Source organism: Oncorhynchus mykiss, chromosome 2, assembly GCF_057628025.1.
Source record: "Oncorhynchus mykiss isolate SJ-2025 chromosome 2, ASM5762802v1, whole genome shotgun sequence".
NCBI lineage: Eukaryota > Metazoa > Chordata > Actinopteri > Salmoniformes > Salmonidae > Oncorhynchus > Oncorhynchus mykiss.
The window spans coordinates 55,804,680-55,825,723 of NC_143023.1; the positions used below are offsets into that span (position 1 = coordinate 55,804,680).

The 21,044-nt window shown below is 42.3% G+C and overlaps 1 protein-coding gene across 23 annotated transcripts in view; it reads left to right on the forward strand.

The window, feature by feature from the left end:
* Positions 1–21,044, forward strand: part of myo9ab (myosin IXAb) — a 225,961-nt gene that overhangs the window by 133,030 nt on the left and 71,887 nt on the right. For all 23 annotated transcript variants that reach the window (XM_036950868.2, XM_090202505.1, XM_090202543.1 and 20 more), the window contains 2 exons: positions 13,168–13,284; positions 19,425–19,559. In XM_036950868.2, the coding sequence (XP_036806763.2) occupies positions 13,168–13,284; positions 19,425–19,559 (252 nt within the window). The remainder of the gene's footprint in view (positions 1–13,167; positions 13,285–19,424; positions 19,560–21,044) is intronic.

A 21,044-nucleotide genomic window follows, 5' to 3' on the forward strand; every position in this document is an offset into this window, starting at 1 on the left:
CTTTCGCAAGGCACATATATATATATATATATATATATATATATATATACACACACACACACACACGGGTTAACACACATGAGGAACGGCCTGACTGGTTGGATACCTGTCAGTTTCCTTCTCTCATGACTTAATTGCCAGTTTATTCTACTGTCAATGATATATTACCAAGCATTAACCTAGTTATTTCATGAAAGAGGTCCTATAAAAAGAAGCCTACTGTAGCTAAGGCTTGCTGCATGCTGGCTAATGAGAGAGGTAGAGTGTGTTTTAATTAACCACGGCTCTGCTGTGCATTCATGTGCTTTAGATTAAACAGTGCCACTCTATATCAAAGCTATTTAAACGTCTTTGCAGCTAACGTACATATATATATATATATATCACACACACACACACACACACACACTGTCTTATTTTATTAACCTTGTGGTGACACAGAATCGATTCTCATTCAAAATCCTATTTTCCCTAACCTTAATCCTGAACCTTTAACCCCTAACCTTTAACCCCTAACCCTAATTCTAAACCCCCTACAAATAAGTAGCCTTTTTCCTTGTGGGGGGGGGGGGGGGGCAGGCAAAATGTATCCAGCTGGTTGAATCTTTGTTTGTTTACTATTCTTGTAGGGACTTCTGGTCCCAACAAGTATCGTTAAACATGTTACACACACACACTTCTATAAACTGGCATCACAAACAGGCAACCAATTGGACACAAACGCTTCAAAAACTCACACGCACCCCGTCGGAGAAGAGGCTAGCAAGTTATTTGCGTTGCGGTCTCATGCCGGGTGTTGTTTTACACCTCCTGTGGCTCACGGAGTGTGTTTGTAAGCCATTAGCGAGAAATGGCAAGGCCCCCTCTGTTAGGCTCCTCTGCAAAGGCTTCTAATTTCCAAACACCAGCCAAGACCTTGTTACAGACTCGACCCCAGAACAGTTTACTAAACTCTCTCTGATAACTTCCCTCTAATTATTTTGTCAGCCTCTTGGGTGGCCATCTCATAAATTTTGTTTTCGGGAGTTGTTTTTTCCTTCTTCTCTCCATCAAATTCCATTCCCTGACATTTCTAGCACTGTGGTAAATAATTGAATCTGGTTGTGACGTTTCCTGACAATGGAGGTTCGTTGACGCGACAGAATGTCATGTTTGAAAATCCCTGGTGGACGTTTTGAGCCGTTTTGATTGGGAGTGGGGTTTGAAACTGTTGCATAATGCATGTGGACTTACATAACCTTTGGGAGCAGGAAACAGCGAAGCTCATACCTCTAAAAATAACGCCTAGATCAATAATGCATTAGGGAAGAAGAGGAGGCTTTTTAAAACACATATTTTTGCTTGGTCACTATTCTCTACTCCCCCGGACCTAGTTGAAACTGTTTAGACACGTGCTGCAAATGCACTGTACATTAAGGGCGTGCGTTCAGGGACACAACACATTAGTCCGTTTAATAGAAATGTGTTGTGTATCACACATTTTTACTTCCTCATAAATTTGTGCTCCCCTCGACCTAGTCGAATCGGTTTAAACACACGTACCTGCCTGCTGACACTCTACTGTACATTAAGGTTGCGTTCAGGGGCACGCAAGGTTACTGAAGGTTCATAACAAAGTTCAAATGTGTAGTATGTAAGCCTAACAGACATAATTCTCTGTCATGTGGAGTATGTTGGACAAGCCTCCAGTAACAGCACAGACCTGTGTCTGACCAGCCACAGCTAACCAGACTTAAACGCCATTCCCCTTCCATAACACTCCTATTATAATAGTTTAGCATAGGGCTGTTACGGTGACCGTATTACCTCCACAACGGCAGTCGCGAGTCTTGACCGCAGTCAAATTCCACGTGACCGTTGAGTCCCGGTAACTGGACTTCTCCAAGACCGTGCTCTGATGGTCCATTAATAGCCTACCGAACATGCTAACTGCCAGTCGCTAATCGCCTGGTACTCGGCGCTCTATTGTCCCTTTAATCACTCTGGCATTAATGCAAATGCATTCGAATATCAAACACTTCATGAGAGCCTTGTCATTCAGAGTTTGATCAGAATAGGATCACCTCATTGCTAGAGCCAATTTCTCGTAGCTATGTGATGCATGGAATGAAATAAGTGTTTTGCAACATTTCTGTAGACTGTGCTATGCAATTGCGTGAGAAAACAGAATGATGGCCTCTATTAAAAAGAGGAGGATCCCATCAGTTTTCTCTAGGCTAACTATGTTTATTTTCTTATCTTTGTTAATATTAAGCACATTGCTTCACTGTACAACCGGCGTATAGCCTACCTGGCTGGCATGAAAATGAACCGCGGGAAAAGCATCCTCCGTTCGCTATTCAAGTGCATAAGGATGACGTCTTTTTTTTCCCCTGCCCGACTTCCGACAGGTGCATGATAATGGCCCATTCGCAATCAAAACTCATTTCACACATATATTATTTAGTATATGTAAAGACTAGATTAAATTGAGAATAGTCTGATGGGGGAGAATATTGTCACTTGTGAATAATGCCCAGCCTAACGCAAGAAACAGAGAGCATTCATTTTTGTTGTTTTGTTCAAATCATAGCCACATGCATCATGTAGCCTAGCCCATAGGCCTATATGTTTTGATAAGGTTTGAATCACAACTAAAGTGGCCAAATAACTGTAAGCGTAGCCTATAGGTGAACGACCACCTTGATTCAGTAGTGTGTGGTGCCAGGACAACAACCTCTCCCTCAATGTGAGCAAGACAAAGGAGCTGATTGTGGACTACAGGAAAAGGTGGGCCGAACAGGCCCCCATTAACATTGACAGGGCTGTAGTGGAGAGGGTCGAGAGTTTAAAGTTCCTTGGTGTGCACATCACCAACAAACTATCATGGTCCAAACACACCAAGACAGTCATGAAGAGGGCACGACAAAACCTTTTCCCCCTCAGGAGATTGAAAAGATTTGGCATGGGTCCCCAGATCCTCAAAAGGTTCTACAGCTGCACCATCGAGAGCATGCTGACCGGTTGCAACTACTCGGCATCTGACCGTAAAGCGCTACAGAGGGTAGTGCGAACGGCCCAGTATATTACTGGGACCAAGCTTCCTGCCTTCCAGGACCTATGTAATTGGCGGTGTCAGAAGAAAGCCCAAAAAATTGTCAGACTCTCCAGTAAGTTGTAGACTGTTTTCTCTGCTACTGCACGGCAAGCGGTACCGGAGTGCAAGTCTAGGACCAAAAGGCTCCTCAAAAGCTTCTACCGCCAAGCCATAAGACTGCTGAACAATTAATAAAATCGCCACCGGACAATTTACATTGACCCCCCTCCCCCTCCCCCTCCCTTTTGTACACTGCTGCTACTACTCACTGTTTATTATTAATGCATAGTCACTTCACCCCCACCTACATGTACAAATTACCTCAACTAACCTATAGCCCCGCACACTGACTCGGTACCGGTGTCCCCTGTACGTAGCCTTGTTATTCTTATTGTTGTTACTTTTTAATTGTTACTTTTTATTTTAGTCTACTTGGTAAATATTTTCTTAACTCTTCTTGAACTGCACTGTTGGTTAAGGGCTTGTAAGTAAGCATTTCACGGTAAGGTCTACTACATCTGTTGTATTCGGCACATGTGGCAAATAAGGTTTGATTTGATGTAGCATCATTTGAAATGGTGTTTTTTACATTGGATAAAAGCAGAGATACAGAGATACAACAAAGTATGTCATACACTGAATGTGAGGAAGGATGGGAAAGGAATTCTGCTTTGAAAGTTTAAACTTTTTGAATGTTTTGGTACTACTACTGGAGAGTTTATAGGATGCCCTCGATGTTGTAGCTGTAGAACCTTTTGAGGATCTGAGGACCCATGCCAAATCTTTTCAGTGTCCCGAGGGGGAATAGGCTTTGTTGTGCCCTCTTCATGACTGTCTTAGTGTGTTTGGATCATGATAGTTTGTTGGTGATGTGGACACCAAGGAACTTGAAGCTCTCAACCTGCTCCATTGCAACCCCATCGATGAGAATGGGGGCGGGCTTTTCCTGTAGTCCACAATCATCTCCTTTGTCTTGATCACGTTGAGGGAGAGGTTGTTGTCCTGGCACCACACGGCCATGTCTCTGACCTTCTCCCTGTAGGCTGTCTCATCGTGGTTGGTGATCTGGCCTACCACTGTTGTGTCTTCGACAAACTTGATGATGGTTTGAAGTCGTGCCTGGCCATGCAGTCATAAGTGAACAGGGAGTACAAGAGGGGACTGAGCACACACCCCTGAGGGGCCCCCGTGTTGAGGATCAGTGTGGCGGATGTGTTGTTACCTACCCGTACCACCTGAGTGCGGCGCAGGATCCAGTTGCAGAGGGAGGTGTTTAGTCCCAGGGTCCTTAGCTTAGTGATGAGCTTTGAGGGCACTACTGTGTTGAACGCTGAGCTGTAGTCAATGAATAGCACTCTCACATAGGTGTTCCTTTTGTCCAGGTGTGAAAGGACAGTTTTGAGTGCAATAGAGATTGCATCTGTGGATCTGTTGGGGCGGTATGCAAATTTGTGGGTCTAGGGTTTCTGGGATAATGGTGTTGATGTTAGCCAAGACCAGCCTTTCAAAGCATTTTATGGCTACAGACGTGAGTGCTACGTGTCGGTAGTCATTTAGGCAGGTTACCTTAGTGTGGTGGTCTGCTTGAAACATGTTGGTTTTACAGACTCAGTCGGGGACAAGTTGAACATTTCAGTGAAGACACTTACCAGTTGGTCAGCGCATGCTCGGAGTACACATCCTGGTATTCCGTCTGGCCCTGCGGCCTTGTGAATGTTGACTTGTTTTAAGGTCTTACTCACATCTGCTTCGGAGAGCATGATCACACAGTCGTCCGGAACAGGTGGTGCTCTCATGCATATTTAATCGATGCACTTATTGATGAAGCCAGTGACTGATGTGGTGTACCATCAGAAGAATGCCTTTAGAAGAATCCCGGAACATATTCCAGTCTGTGCTAGCAAAACAGTCCTGCATCTGCTTCATCTGACCACTTTCTTTTGGTCAAGTCATTGTGCAATCATGTATAAAAAGAGTTTTGACTGGCCACTACTGTATTTCTTGTGCTGCTCTATTTATTGCTCAATTCTTAAAATTAAGCACATTATTCCGCTTTACAACCGGTGGAGCCTACCCGGCGAATTATAATCGTAACCGCGTTCGCTATTCGAGTGCAGGCTACGGATGACATGTTTTTTAGGTGGGCCATTCTAAGTAAAAAAAAATAAAAAATGTCCATACGTAATTAGTAGGCTATATGTAAAGACAATATTACATTGAGAATAGTCTGATGGGTGAGAATATTAACAAGTTGTGAATGAGAGACTGATGAAGTGCGTGTGGCCTGTGCAAGAAACAGAGCAGAGCTCATGCCTTTTTAATGCAACTTTTTTTCAAAATCATCAATAGTTGCATCATGCAGCCTTAGTATTCAAAAGGTATTCAAAAGGCCTAAGGTTTGTATACCAACTAAAGTCGCATGAATTACTCTGATTAAGCATATAGGAGGACCTGTTTCAAATGATTGAATCAAACTCCCTCGGAAATCGTTTTGGGAAAAATATCCTTTCTATTTTATTAATCTATGTTCAGTTGTATTCGTCTTACTATAAAATAATGCCAAAGGAATTATAAGCGAATCTTACCTGCTAAATTAACTAGTGTAGCCCACAGCCATATGGCATAGCCAGATCAGTACCTAACATAAGGACGACTCAGAATATGATACATATGTTTCTATAGACCTGCATAAAATCAATAATGAATTTATTGTGATGGTTTAGGCTATATTAAGTTGATTTATTTTAAATGTAGATGTTCCATGTAACGTCCGCATAGGCTAAGCGCGGAAACACGGAGATGCTAAACATGTTTGTTAATTAACTGTCGATTACCATGAGACTAGCATTTATTTGCATGACAGTTACCGGATGACAAAATTGTAATGACCGCCATAGCCCTAGCTTAGCATGCCTTTCATCACCTTAAGTAGAGAGCGTACTTTCCCTTTGGCCTGTCGAGGCACAATAATCGTCTATCTTGTCAGTTGCTTTTTATGGATCGATGACGTGTCCAAAAACTGATTTGTGTGTCTGGAAACACTTAAAGCTTTGGCTCTGAATCTCCTAAACACCTAAAGCTGTAGTGTTGTAACACAGCAGGGCTTGGAGTGTGGAAAAACCAGAGGAACTTGTCATCTGGCATGCTGACAAACGTTGCACTATTGTTGGCGAGCTAACATTGTTATGCATTAGAGGATGCTAACATGTTACCAAAGATAGTACAGTATGAGGATTCCTAGAAACTGCTTCTCCAATAAAAAATCCCTGATCCCGCTTGTAGGCGATGTTGGCTAGCTAAGCTCATGCAGAGAATTAGTCATCGGGTGTCTTCTCGCGCTGAACTGCGTATGTGCAGGCCCGTCAAATCAAAGTCACTCCTGCGATATAAAGTTGTTTTTGATAAAAAAATTAAATCATGTCAGTTTTTTAAACTTTCGAACCTTTCACGAACCTTTTGCTTCTCCCATTGACTTCCCAAATCCCAGTCTGGCCTGTAGAGTCTGCTTCGCGAAGCGTTGCTGGAAGTATCGCAATGTTGGGCCTCTGTGATGTTACACTGATATTGGCTAGCATTGTAGGCATCTCCTATTCATTCTCCACTTGCAAGGCATGGTTCCATGTAGCCTACTGCTGTCTATCCCAACCGAGTTATACAGTTGGCGCCGGTTTAGAGAAAGCTAGGCTCAGACTAATTCTTTACACATTATACAATCCGGATGGACGTAGGACGTACAAATTATAGATGTGCCTTCAGTAACAGGATTTTCAAAAACAAGTAACCCCCTAAGGCTATGCTTTGTAGCCTTCTAGGGCGTACAGGCGTGATTGCATGGCATCCAATATAGGGCTACACGTTCTACGTCATCTCAGCACCACTTCTTGTGTCCTCCTTAAAGAACAACCTCTCCTCTCTGGGGTAGGGGGCAGTATTTTGACATCCGGATGAAAAGCATGCCCAAAGTAAACTGCCTGTTACTCAGGCCCAGAAGCTAGGATATGCATATAATTGGTAGATTTAGATAGAAAACATTCTCAAACTGCTAAAATGATGTCTGTGAGTATAACATAACTGATAATGCAGGCGAAACCCCAAGGACAAACCATCCCCCAAAAAATTAAAAATCAGCTTACCACTATTTTCAATGGCTAGTACTATAATTTTAAGCCCAGTCCTCCCAAATTGCAGTTCCTAGGGCTTTCACTAGATTTGGAAAGAGTTTCAGGCTGATTTTTGGAAAATGACCGAGAAATTGTAGTTTTTCTAGGTGGCTACCATTTTGGCTGTAGTGTTTCCAAGAGAGTGGAGGAAAGTGCGTTCTTTCTTATTTATCTCCGGTAATGAACATACAATTTAAGACGGAGAATAGCATTGTTTATTTGCGTATTAGGATACCTAAGGTTTGATTGTAAACGTTGTTTGACTTGTTTGTAAAAGTTTATTAGTAACGTTTGGGATTCATTTTGTATGCATTTTGATGGAGGGAAACTGAGTGGATTATTGATTGAAGCGCGCCAGCTAAATTGAGTTTTTATGGATATAAAGAAGGACATTATTGAACAAAAGGACCATTTGTTATGTAACTGCAACCTTTTGGAGTGCCATCAGAAGAAGATCATCAAAGGTAAGGCATTTTTTATATCGCTATTTCTGACATTTGTATTGCACCTGCCTGGTTGAAATAGGATTTTCATGTGTTTGAATGCGGGGTGCTGTCCTCAGATAATTGCATGGTTTGCTTTCGCCATAAAGCCTTTTTGAAATCTGACATGGCGGCTGGATTAACAAGAATTTAAGCTTTATTTTGATGTATAACACATATATTTTCAAGAATGTTAAATATTTGAATTTAGTGTTTTTGAATTTCGCGCTCTGCAATTTCACTGGATGTTGACCAGGTGGGATGCTACCGTCCCACGTACCCTAGAGAGGTTTTAAAGAACATATCCGTTTAGAATGCTGATGACAGTCTATTTGTTCATTTGCCTTTCTAAAGTACGTACTTCAACGTTTGACTGTGGCCAAGTGCAAAGGTAGAAACGCTAAGTGTGCCTTGGTTTTGCTTTGCTAAGCTGGTGCAGTGCAGGGAGCAGGTGTTGGCTGGGCTCCCAGCATTTGGGAGAGAGAGTGGTATTACAATGCATCAGCATCCCTGAGTCAATGATACTGCAGATGGACAGACAGGCATATCTGGCTTGAGAGACGTGTACTGTAAACTGACAGGCAGACAGGTGGCTAGATAGATATTTTTTTATTTTTTTTATTTCACCTTTATTTAACCAGGTAGGCTAGTTGAGAACAAGTTCTCATTTGCAACTGCGACCTGGCCAAGATAAAGCATAGCAGTATGAGCAGACAACACAGTTACAGTGTAGAGTTACACATGGAGTAAACAATTAACAAGTCAATAACACAGTAGAAAACAAAGGGGGAGTCTATATGCAATGTGTGCAAAAGGCATGAGGTAGGCGAATAATTACAATTTTGCAGATTAACACTGGAGTGATAAATGATCAGATGGTCATGTACAGGTAGAGATATTGGTGTGCAAAAGAGCAGAAAAATAAATAAATAAAAACAGTATGGGGATGAGGTAGGTGAAAATGGGTGGGCTATTTACCAATAGACTATGTACAGCTGCAGCGATCGGTTAGCTGCTCAGATAGCTGATGTTTGAAGTTGGTGAGGGAGATAAAAGTCTCCAACTTCAGCGATTTTTGCAATTCGTTCCAGTCACAGGCAGCAGAGTACTGGAACGAAAGGCGGCCAAATGAGGTGTTGGCTTTAGGGATGATCAGTGAGATACACCTGCTGGAGCGCGTGCTACGGAGAGATACCTACATACTTATGGGCAGATTAATATAATATTATTTATATATACAGTGGGGAGAACAAGTGTTTGATACACTGCCGATTTTGCAGGTTTTCCTACTTACAAAGCATGTAGAGTCTGTCTGCAAATTAATTACTTAAATCATACAATGTGATTTTCTGGATTTTTGTTTTAGATTCCGTCTCTCGCAGTTGAAGTGTACCTATGATAAAAATTACAGACCTCTACATGCTTTGTAAGTAGGAAACACTGCTGATAATGCAGGTTATCAAATACTTGTTCTCCCCACTGTATATACAGTGCCTTGCGAAAGTATTTGGCCCCCTTGAACTTTGCGACCTTTTGCCACATTTCAGGCTTCAAACATAAAGATATAAAACTGTATTTTTTTGTGAAGAATCAACAACAAGTGGGACACAATCATGAAGTGGAACGACATTTATTGGATATTTCAAACTTTTTTAACAAATCAAAAACTGAAAAATTGGTGCTATCACAGTGCAGGTGCATTTATACGGAGACTTGATTACACACAGATGGATTGTATTTATCATCATTAGTCATTTAGGTCAACATTGGATCATTCAGAGATCCTCACTGAACTTCTGGAGAGAGTTTGCTGCACTGAAAGTAAAGGGGCTGAATAATTTTGCACGCCCAATTTTTCAGTTTTTGATTTGTTAAACAAGTTTGAAATATCCAATAAATGTCGTTCCACTTCATGATTGTGTCCCACTTGTTGTTGATTCTTCACAAAAAAATACAGTTTTATATCTTTATGTTTGAAGCCTGAAATGTGGCAAAAGGTCGCAAAGTTCAAGGGGGGCGAATACTTTAGCAAGGCACTGTATAAATAATATTATATTAATCTACCCATAAGTATGTACAGTGGGGCAAAAAAGTATTTAGTCAGCCACCAATTGTGCAAGTTCTCCTACTTAAAAAGATGAGAACGGCCTGTAATTTTCATCATAGGTAAAGGGAGGGAGAACTTGCACAATTGGTGGCTGACTAAATACTTTTTTGCCCCACTATATATCACACACACACACACACAGTACCAGACAAAAGTTTGGACACGCCTACTCATTCAAGGGTTTTTCTTTATGAAGACATCAATACTATGAAATAACACATATGGACTCATGTATTAACCAAAAATAAGTGTTAAACAAATCAAAATATATTTTATATTTGAGATTCTTCAAAGTAGCCACCCTTTGCCTTGATGACAGTTTTGCGCACTCTGGCATTCTCTCAACCAGCTTCACTTGGAATGCTTTTCTGGCAGTATTGAAGAAGTTCCAACATATGCTCAGCACTAGTTGGCTGCTTTTTCTTCACTCTGTGGTCCAACTCATCCCAAACCATCTCAATTGGGTTGAGGTCAGGTGATTGTGGAAGCCAGGTCATCTGATGCAGCACTCCATCACTCTCCTACTTGGTCAAATAGCCCTTACACAGCCTGGAGGTGTGTTGGGTCATTGTTCTGTTGAAAAACACATGATAGTCCCACTAAGCTCAAACCAGATGGGATGGCACATCGCTGTGGTAGCCATGCTGGTTAAGTGTGCCTTGAATTCTAAATAAATCACAGACAGTGTCACCAGCAAAGCACTGACACAGACTGACACCACACACACACACTGACAGACGCACACAGACTGATGAACACAAACACAGACTGACAAACACACGCACAGACTGACAAACACACGCACAGACTGACACACGCACAGACTGACACGCACACAAACACTGACACGCACACAAACACTGACTCACACACAAACACACAGACTGACGCAAGCACACAGAATGACGCGCACGCACGTTCGCACGCACACTGACTGACGCAAGCACACACGCACACACGCACGTTCGCACTCACACTGACTGACGCACGCACACGCGCACACAGACTGACACACACACACAGACTGACACACCCACACAGATTGACGCACACACGCACACAGATTTTTTATTTATTTTTTATTTTACCTTTATTTAACCAGGTAGGCTAGTTGAGAACAAGTTCTCATTTGCAACTGCGACCTGGCCAAGATAAAGCATAGCAGTGTGAACAGACAACACAAAGTTACACATGGAGTAAGTAAACAATTAACAAGTCAATAACACAGTAGAAAAAAAGGGGAGGCTATATACATTGTGTGCAAAAGGCATGAGGAGGTAGGCGAATAATTACAATTTTGCAGGTTAATAACACTGGAGTGATAAATGATCAGATGGTCATGTACAGGTAGAGATATTGGTGTGCAAAAGAGCAGAAAAGTAAATAAATAAAAACAGTATGGGGATGAGGTAGGTAACAATGGGTGGGCTATTTACCGATAGACTATGTACAGCTGCAGCGATCGGTTAACTGCTCAGATAGCAGATGTTTGAAGTTGGTGAGGGAGATAAAAGTCTCCAACTTCAGCGATTTTTGCAATTCGTTCCAGTCACAGGCAGCAGAGAACTGGAACGAAAGGCGGCCAAATGAGGTGTTGGCTTTAGGGATGATCAGTGAGATACACCTGCTGGAGCGCGTGCTACGGATGGGTGTTGCCATCGTGACCAGTGAACTGAGATAAGGCGGAGCTTTACCTAGCATGGACTTGTAGATGACCTGGAGCCAGTGGGTCTGGCGACGAATATGTAGCGAGGGCCAGCCGACTAGAGCATACAAGTTGCAGTGGTGGGTGGTATAAGGTGCTTTAGTGACAAAACGGATGGCACTGTGATAAACTGCATCCAGTTTGCTGAGTAGAGTGTTGGAAGCAATTATGTAGATGACATCGCCGAAGTCGAGGATCGGTAGGATAGTCAGTTTTACTAGGGTAAGTTTGGCGGCTTGAGTGAAGGAGGCTTTGTTGCGGAATAGAAAGCCGATTCTTGATTTGATTTTCGATTGGAGATGTTTGATATGAGTCTGGAAGGAGAGTTTGCAGTCTAGCCAGACACCTAGGTACTTATAGATGTCCACATATTCAAGGTCGGAACCATCCAGGGTGGTGATGCAGGTCAGGCGTGCGGGTGCAGGCAGCGAACGGTTGAAAAGCATGCATTTGGTTTTACTAGCGTTTAAGAGCAGTTGGAGGCCACGGAAGGAGTGTTGTATGGCATTGAAGCTCGTTTGGAGGTTAGATAGCACAGTGTCCAAGGACGGGCCGGAAGTATATAGAATGGTGTCGTCTGCGTAGAGGTGGATCAGGGAATCGCCCGCAGCAAGAGCAACAGATTGACGCACACACGCACACAGATTGACGCACACACGCACACAGGTTGACGCACACAGACTGACGCACGCACGCACACACACAGACTGACTGACGCACACACATACACACACACACACACACACAGACTGACGCACGCACACAGATTGACGCACACAGGTTGACGCACACGCACACAGACTAACGCACACAGGTTCACGCACACACGCACACAGACTGACGCACGCACACACACACAGACTGACTGACGCGCACACACACACACACAGACTGACGCACGCACGCACACACACAGACTGACACACACACACACACAGACTGACGCACGCACGCACACACACACACAGACTGGCACACACACACAGACTGACACACAGACTTGATGGAAATACAAATATATTAGACGAGACATAGATAAGCCTAGATAAACAGATCAGGAGAAAGAAGGATACGGTACAGTAGTTTTGTTTCGTCGTGCTGCAGTTATAGCCTTTGAGGGTTTGCCCTTGCATGTCTGATTAACCTTGTGCAGTATTAAATCCCTGTAAAACCACATGCTGTGCAGGAAGATTAGCAAGCACTTTAAGAAGGGAGAAACATCTGGGACAATAACATATGTAAATAATATGTTACAGATGCTCACACACACACACACACACACACACACCTCTATTTCTGTCTAGTGGATTCATTTGGTGTGTTGTGAAGAGTACGGCAGATTATTTTATGGAGATGTTTTCCATTGTTGCTTGTTCCTAATCTACATTGTGTAAGGATTTGAACGACATTGTGTTTTTATATTGTCCTATAGTCTGTACAGCTCAAGATCAAGAGGGGAGAGTATTGTGTGTTTTTGTGAAGGGGAGAGGCAGGGGGGGTTGACAGGGGGATAAACCCATGGTCCAGATGGAATGCATATACTTTATACATTTGATTGATTGATTGATTATAGCGCTGTGATTGGAGCAGACGGTAAAATGTGTTCTTGTGTCATGATTGTCTCTGTGTGAATGTAGGCTGGCACCGTGCGGGACTCCATGGCCAAATCCCTGTATAGCGCCCTGTTTGACTGGATCGTCTTCAGGACCAACCATGCCCTGCTCAACAACAAAGACCTGGAGGACAGTGCCAAGGTAGGATTTAGACATACACTACCGGTCAAAAGTTTTAGAACACCTCCTCATTCAAGTGTTTTTCTTGATTTTTTACTATTTTCTACATTGTAGAATAATAGTGAAGACATCAACACTATGAAATAACACATATGGAATCATGTAGTAACCAAAATTGTGTTAAACAAATCAAAATATATTTTATATTTGAGGTTCTTCAAATAGTCACCCTTTGCCGTGATGACAGCTTTGCACACTCTTGGCATTCTCTCAAATAGCTTCACCTGGAATTATTTTCCAACAGTCTTGAAGGAGTTCCCACATATGTTGAGCAGTTGTTGGCTGCTTTTCCTTCACAATGCGGTCCAACTCATCCCAAACCATCTCAATTTGGTTGAGGTCAGGGGATTGTGGAGGCCAGGTCATTTGATGCAGCACTCCATCACTCTCCTTCTTGGTAAAATAGCCCTTACACAGCCTGGAGGTGTGTTGGGATCATTGTCCTGTTGAAAAACAAATGATAGTCCCACTAAACCCAAACCATATGGGATGGTGTATTGCTGCAGAATGCTGTGGTAGCCATGCTGGTTAAGTGTGCCTTGAATTCGAAATAAATCACAGACCGTGTCACCAGCAAAGCAGCACCACACCAGAACACCTCTTCCTCCATGCTTTACGGTGGGAACTACACATGCAGAGAACATCCGTTCACTCACACCGTGTCTCACAAAGACACGGTGATTGGAACCAAAAATCTCCAATTTGGACTCCAGCCAAAGGAATAATTTCCACCAGTCTAATGTCCATTGCTCGTGTTTCTTAGCCCAAGCAAGTCTCTTATTTTTATTGGTGTCCTTTTATGGTGGTTTCTTTGCAGCAATTCAAACATGAAGGCATGATTCACGCAGTCTCCTCTGAACAGTTGATGTTGAGATGTGTCTGTTACTTGAACTCTGAAGAATTTATTTTGGCTGCAACTTCTGAGGCCGGTAACTCTAATGAACGTATCCTTTGCAGCAGAGGTAACTCTGGGTCTTCCATTCCTGTGGTGGTCCTCATGAGTGCCAGTTTCATCATAGCGCTTGATGGTTTTTGCGACTGCGCTTTCAGAGTTCTTGAAATGTTCCATATTGACTGACCTTCATGTCTGAAAGTAATGATGGACTGTCATTTCTCTTTGCTTATTTGAGCTGTTCTTAGCCCTATTTGGTAAAAGCCATATTATGGTATGTTCTGTATACCCCCCTACCTTGTCACAACACAACTGATTGGCTCAAACGCATTAAGAAGGAAATAAATAACACAAATTAACTTTAACAAGGCACACCTGTTAGTTGAAATGCATTCCAGGTGACTACCTAGTGAAGCTGGTTGAGAGAATTCCACGAGTGTGCAAAGCTGTCAAAGGCAAAGGGTAGCTATTTGAAGAATCTCAAATAAAAACAATATTTTGATTTATATTTGTTTAACACTTTTTTGGTTTTTACATGATTCCATAAGTGTTATTTCATATTTTGGATGTCTTCACTATTATTCTACAAAGTATAAAATAGCAAAAATAAAGAAAAACCCTTAAATGAGTAGGTGTGTCCAAACTTTTGACTGGTAGTGTACACACGCACGCATTAAGTCGTTCATGACACTGACACACGCACACGTTCCCTCACACACATTCTTCACACTCATGCAAGCTCTGACACACACACATACATAATATACAGTTGAAGTCGGAAGTTTACGTACACCTTAGCCAAATATATTTAAACTCAGTTTTTCACAATTCCTGCAATTTAATCCTAGTAAGAATTCCCGGTCTTAGGTCAGTTAGGGTCACCTCTTTATTTTAAAACTGCTTGATACTACCCATCCCGCATGCGGGAGCGTAACGTAGCCTCAAACTAATTAGCATAAAGCAGCGGACATAAATCTTCCTAGAAAATTTTCCTATTCATGAAAATCACAAATGAAATATATTGAGACACAGCTTAGCCTTTTGTTAATCACACTGTCCTCTCAGATTTTTTTAAATATGCTTTACAGCCAACGCTAGACAAGCATTTGTGTAAGCCTAGCATAGCATTATGCCCTGCTAGCAACAGGCAACATTTTCACGAAAATAAGAAAAGCAATCAAATTAAATTATTTACCTTTGAAGAACTTCGGATGTTTTCACTCACGAGACTCCCAGTTAGATAGCAAATGTTCCTTTTTTCCAAAAAGATTGTTGTAGGCGAAATAGCTCTGTTTGTTTTTCACGTTTGGCTGAGAAATCGACCGGAAAATGCAGTCACTACAACGCCAAACTTTTTTCCAAATTAGCTCCATAATATCGACAGAAACATGGCAAACGTTGTTTAGAATCAATCCTCAAGGTGTTTTTGACATATATATTCGATAATATATCCGTCAGGACAATTGGTTTCTCATAAGAAGCGATTGGAAAAATGGCTACTTGTGTACTTTACGCAAGATTTTCTGCCGGAGCCATCATGTGACCACTCGCTAAATGTGGTCCCTTACGGCTATTCTTCAACATAAATGCGTAAAAAGACGTCACAATGCTGTAAACATCTTGGGGAATACGTAGAAAACGTAAGCTCATTCGTAGCTCATTCACAGCCATATAAGGAGTCATTGGCATGAGGTGGTTTCAGAAAATGTGGCACTTTTTATCTGGGTTTCGCCTGTAACATCAGTTCTGTTGCACTCACAGACAATATCTTTGCAGTTTTGGAAACGTCAGAGTGTTTTCTATCCAAAGCTGTCAATTATATGCATAGTCGAGCATCTTGTCGCGACAAAATATCCCGTTTAAAACGGGAAAGTTTTTTATCCAAAAATGAAAATACTGCCCCCTAGTTATAAAAGGTTTATTTTAAGAATGTGAAATGTCAGAATAATAGTAGACAGAATTATTTATTTAAGCTTTTATTTCTTTCATCACATTCCCAGTGGGTCAGAAGTTTAAAAACACTCAATTAGTATTTGGTAGCATTGCCTTTAAATTTTTTAAACTTTGGTCAAACGTTTTGGATAGTCTTCCACAAGCTTGCCACAATAAGTTGGGTGAATTTTGGCCCATTCCTCCTGACAGAGCTCGTGTAACTGAGTTAGGTTTGTAGGCCTCCTTGCTCGCACATGCTTTTTCAGTTCTGCCCACCAATTTTCTACAGGATTGAGGTCAGGGCTTTGTGATGGCCACTCCAATACCTTGACTTTGTTGCCCTTAAACCAATTTGCCACAACTTTGTAAGTATGCTTGGGGTCATTGTCCATTTGGAAGACCAATTTGCGACCAAGCTTTAACTTCCTGACTGATGTCTTGAGATGTTGCTTTAATATATCCACATAATTTTCTATCCTCATGATGCCATCTATTTTGTGAAGTGCACCAGTCCCTCCTGCAGCAAAGCACCCGCACAACATGATGCTGCTACCCCCGTGCTTCACGGTTGGGATGTTGTTCTTCGGCTTGCAAGCCTCCCCCTTTTTCCTCCAAACATAACGATGGTCATTATGGTCAAACAGTTCTATCAGAACAGAGGACATTTCAGAGGACCTACGATCCCATGTGCAGTTCCAAACAGTAGTCTTGCTTTTTTATGGCGGTTTTGGAGCAGTGGCTTCTTCCTTGCTGAGCAGCCTTTCAGGTTGTGTCGATCGATATAGGACTCATTTTACTGTGGATATAGATACTTTTGTACCCGTTTCCTCCAGCATCTTCACAAGATCCTTTATTGTTGTTCTGGGATTATTTTGCACTTTTCGCACCAAAGTACGTTCATCTCTAGGAGACAGAGCACGTCCCCTTCATGAGCAGTATAACAGCTGCGTGGTCCCATGGTGTTTATACTTGCATACTATTGTTTGTACAGATGAATGTTGTACCTTCAAGAATTTGGAAATTGATCCCAAGGATGAACCAGACTTGTGGAGGTCTACAATTTTTTTCTGATGTCTTGGGTGATTTCTTCTTATTTTCCCATGATGTCAAGCAAAGAGGCTTTGAGTTTGACGGTAGGCCTTGAAATACATCCACAGGCACACCTCCAATTGGCTCAAATGATGTCAATTAGCCTATCAGAAGCTTCTAAAGCCATGACATAATCTTCTGGAATTTTCCAACCTATTTAAAGGCACAGTCAACTTAGTGTATGTAGTTAATTATAAGTGAAATAATCTCTGTAAACAATTGTTGAAAAAATGACTTGTGTCGTGCACAGAGTAGATGTCCTAACCGACTTGCCAAAACTGTAGTTTGTTCACAAGAAATTTGTGGAGTGGTTGAAAAACGAGTTTTAATGACTCCAATCTAAGTGTGTTAATTTTCTACTTCAACTGTACACACACACACACACACACACACACACACACACACACACACACACACACACACACACACACACACACAAACATTACACATGGTCTGACGCTAGGTAAAGCCCCGCCTTATCTCAGATCACTGGTCACCATAGCAGCACCCACTCGTAGCACACGTCCCCAGCAGGTATATCTCACTGGTCACCCTCAATGCCAATTCCTCCTTTGGTCGTCTTTCCTTGCCAATGACTGGAACGAACTGCAAAAACCTCTGAAACTGGAGACTCATATCTCCCTCACTAGCGTTAAGCACCAGATGTCAGTGCAGCTCACAGATCATTGCACCTGTTCACCATCTGTAAACAGCCCATCTATCTACCTACCTCATCCCCATACTATTATTTATTTATTTATCTTGCTCCTTTGCACCCCAGTATCTCTACTTGCACATTCATCTCTGCACATCTACCATTCCAGTGTTTAATTGCTATATAGTAATTACTTCGCCACCATGGCCTATTTATTGCCTTAACTCCCTTATCTTACCTCATTTGCACTCACTGTATGTAGACTTATTTTATTTTGTTCTACTGTATTATTGACTATGTTTTGTTTGTTTATTCCATGTGTAACTCTGTGTTGTTGTATGTGTCGAATTGCTATGCTTTATCTTGGCCAGGATGCAGTTGCAAATGAGAACTTGTTCTCAACTAGCCTACCTGGTTAAATAAAGGTGAAATAAAATAATAAATTTGCACTCTCGCTCTCTGTCTCTCTGTCTCTCTCTCTCTCTCTCTCTCTCTCTCTGTCTGTGTGTCACTGGCTCACTCACACACACATAATTTCATCACAGGCCAGTAGAATTCGTCACGTTTTTGCACTGTGGTGAAGTTTGCGTAGGCTGTGTGTTCCAGCAGGGCTCGGAGGGTAGAAAAACCAGAGGAGATTGTTAGCTGTTAGCTGGCATGCTAACAGACGTTACGCTAACAGACCATTTATTTTCTAAACCTAACCTCATGTCTAGCTCTGTCGACCTCTTTCTTTTGGTCTGTGGCTCTATTTAAAGGTTTCTCTCTCTCTCTCTCTCTGTTTGTTTCTTTGTTTCCGTTATCTGTACTGAATATGTTTCTCTCTGTCTCAGTTTGGTGTGTACTGGAGTTGCATCATTTTTGCTGCGTGTGGGTGGGGGAGGGGTCACCGTGGCAGCTGACTGGCTTTGCCCAGTGGGCATGGAAAGGATTAGATCACATTTGCATCTCTCCTCCCAAATGCGTGCGTGTGTTTGTGTACACATGTGTGCCCAGAAAATTGAGGCAGATGGCACGATGGCCTCTTCTGCTTGTTTTGGTGGTGCTCAACAGACGTGTGTGCGTGTGCGTGTGTGTGTGCGTGTGTGTGTGTGTGTGTGTGTGTGTGGGAGAGCAGATGAGGGTAGATTTAGACAGCTGTGGTTTGGGGCAATGTTAGAGGCACTGTTGTGTCCCTTAGCCCTCCTCTGTCCCACAGTGCTGTCTGATGTGCTCAGCCAGACCGCTAGACTCTTGAGACGTAAGATATTGGAGCAGAGTTGAACATCCATCTGTCACTCACAATTTGTCATTCCCCTGTCTTTATTGGGCCTTACAAATTGTACACTTTTCATGAGGCCTGCATAGAGAGAGCAGGATGGCATAGACAGTGACATATGATGCCCCGTTATTCCATTATGTCAGGGCTATGTAGGTTTTGATGGAAGGTTCATCAAGAGCTCATTGTCTTTTTTTCTAGATGGAGTATTATGTATTAAAATGTTTAATATTTGATCGATGCCAAATTAAAGTGAACACTCTCTTTCTCTGCAGATTCTTTCAATTGGAGTGCTGGACATCTTTGGCTTTGAAGACTACGAGAACAACAGCTTTGAGCAGTTCTGCATCAACTTTGCCAACGAGAGGCTCCAACACTACTTTAACCAGCACATCTTTAAGCTAGAACAAGTAAGGTCTCTCTCTGTCGTGTGTGTGTGTGTGTGTGTCAGTGCTTATGGACCACACTTCAGGTCAACAACAGAATAAAGCGCGTTCAGTCATACAAGTTTTAACTGTTGTTTGGACTACAGTGTTTTGTGTACAATAAAGTCTCCTATTCAATCCAATGCTGTGACTGTAGAAATAGAAGCTGCGAGTCTACCCATCACTACCATTCTAGTAATTATGTATTTCTATAGTTGTGACTTATGGCTCTTTAGCTGAGATGTGTGATCACTTAACCTGAAAGCTGTGACTGGTCTGCCTGTTTACAAGTTCCACAATCGCTATTGTGAGGTGTGTTGTAATTTCCTTTCTATAGTACCCTCACCTTGGTCTTATTCGCTGGGCACACAATCGCTCACACCCGGCCGTTGTGTGTGTTAGCGTCATACTGTGTGTGCATATATGTATGTCTGAGCTTCAGAGTGGGTGTGTGTTCCTCTCACTGCATTGAATCTACTCCACATTCCACAACATTATGTTTATAGACTTCTCCAAAAATGATAGGGCTTTTTATCGCTTCAGATTGAAACCGTAGATGAAAACCACGTAGAATGAATAGGGTTGTGAAAAAGGGCTATTTCTTCATCGTTGGAAGGAATGCAGTGAAAGCATGGTTTACGAGGTCTGGAATTTACGCACTCGAGGTTTCCAGGCGGGGTGTTTTGATTTGGTTTTGATGAGGATGTTTTGGCCCTCTTGGCTACCGACTCGAGTAACACTGCCTGTCTCCCCTCTGTCTGTGTTTACCACTTATAATGACCTGGAGATAGGCTTGTTCTATTCATGTTTTGTCTGCATGGTGTTTATTGTTTTGGTTTATGTCCCATTTAGCCTATTTTAGGCTAGCGCCCCAGTGCCTGGCTTATGAGGACTTTTGAGTGCGGTTCATTTCTTACTCAAGTTCTATGCAGACTTTTCAGTGGGGTAAGTTTCTTTCGCTGACTTTTGAGTATTTTCAGTTGCTTATGTAGGGCCTTACCATATCCACGTTGCGGACTGAATCACAGAATCCAGACGGAATTCAACAATATTCAAAAATATACTTGGTAGGAAATCAACTAAATTGATTGAACTTCTTACAAAATGTATTCATTTGAGCATGAGACAGTTTATCATGAGACATTAAACAAAATGTGTCAGCGATTCATATTTCCCTGCGACCTTCTGAACAGGCAATGGCCGTGTCTGTGACGCGCGTGTATGTCGACCCTTTGTGCAGCCGTTAGCGATGGTGCTAACGATAACCTTCTTGTTGAGATGATCCCAAAAACCTTCTAAATGAAATGTTATTTTACGAGGTAAACTATGCTTACCTGGCAGGATGATATCATGATTATTTGCATCTATCCAGTGGCCTATTGTTTTGCAAACTCTGTGATCACGTGCGCTACAGAAACCCCGCTGACCAAAGAATGGTCTCTTGCTGGTGCGCACTTGAATTAAAAGGTA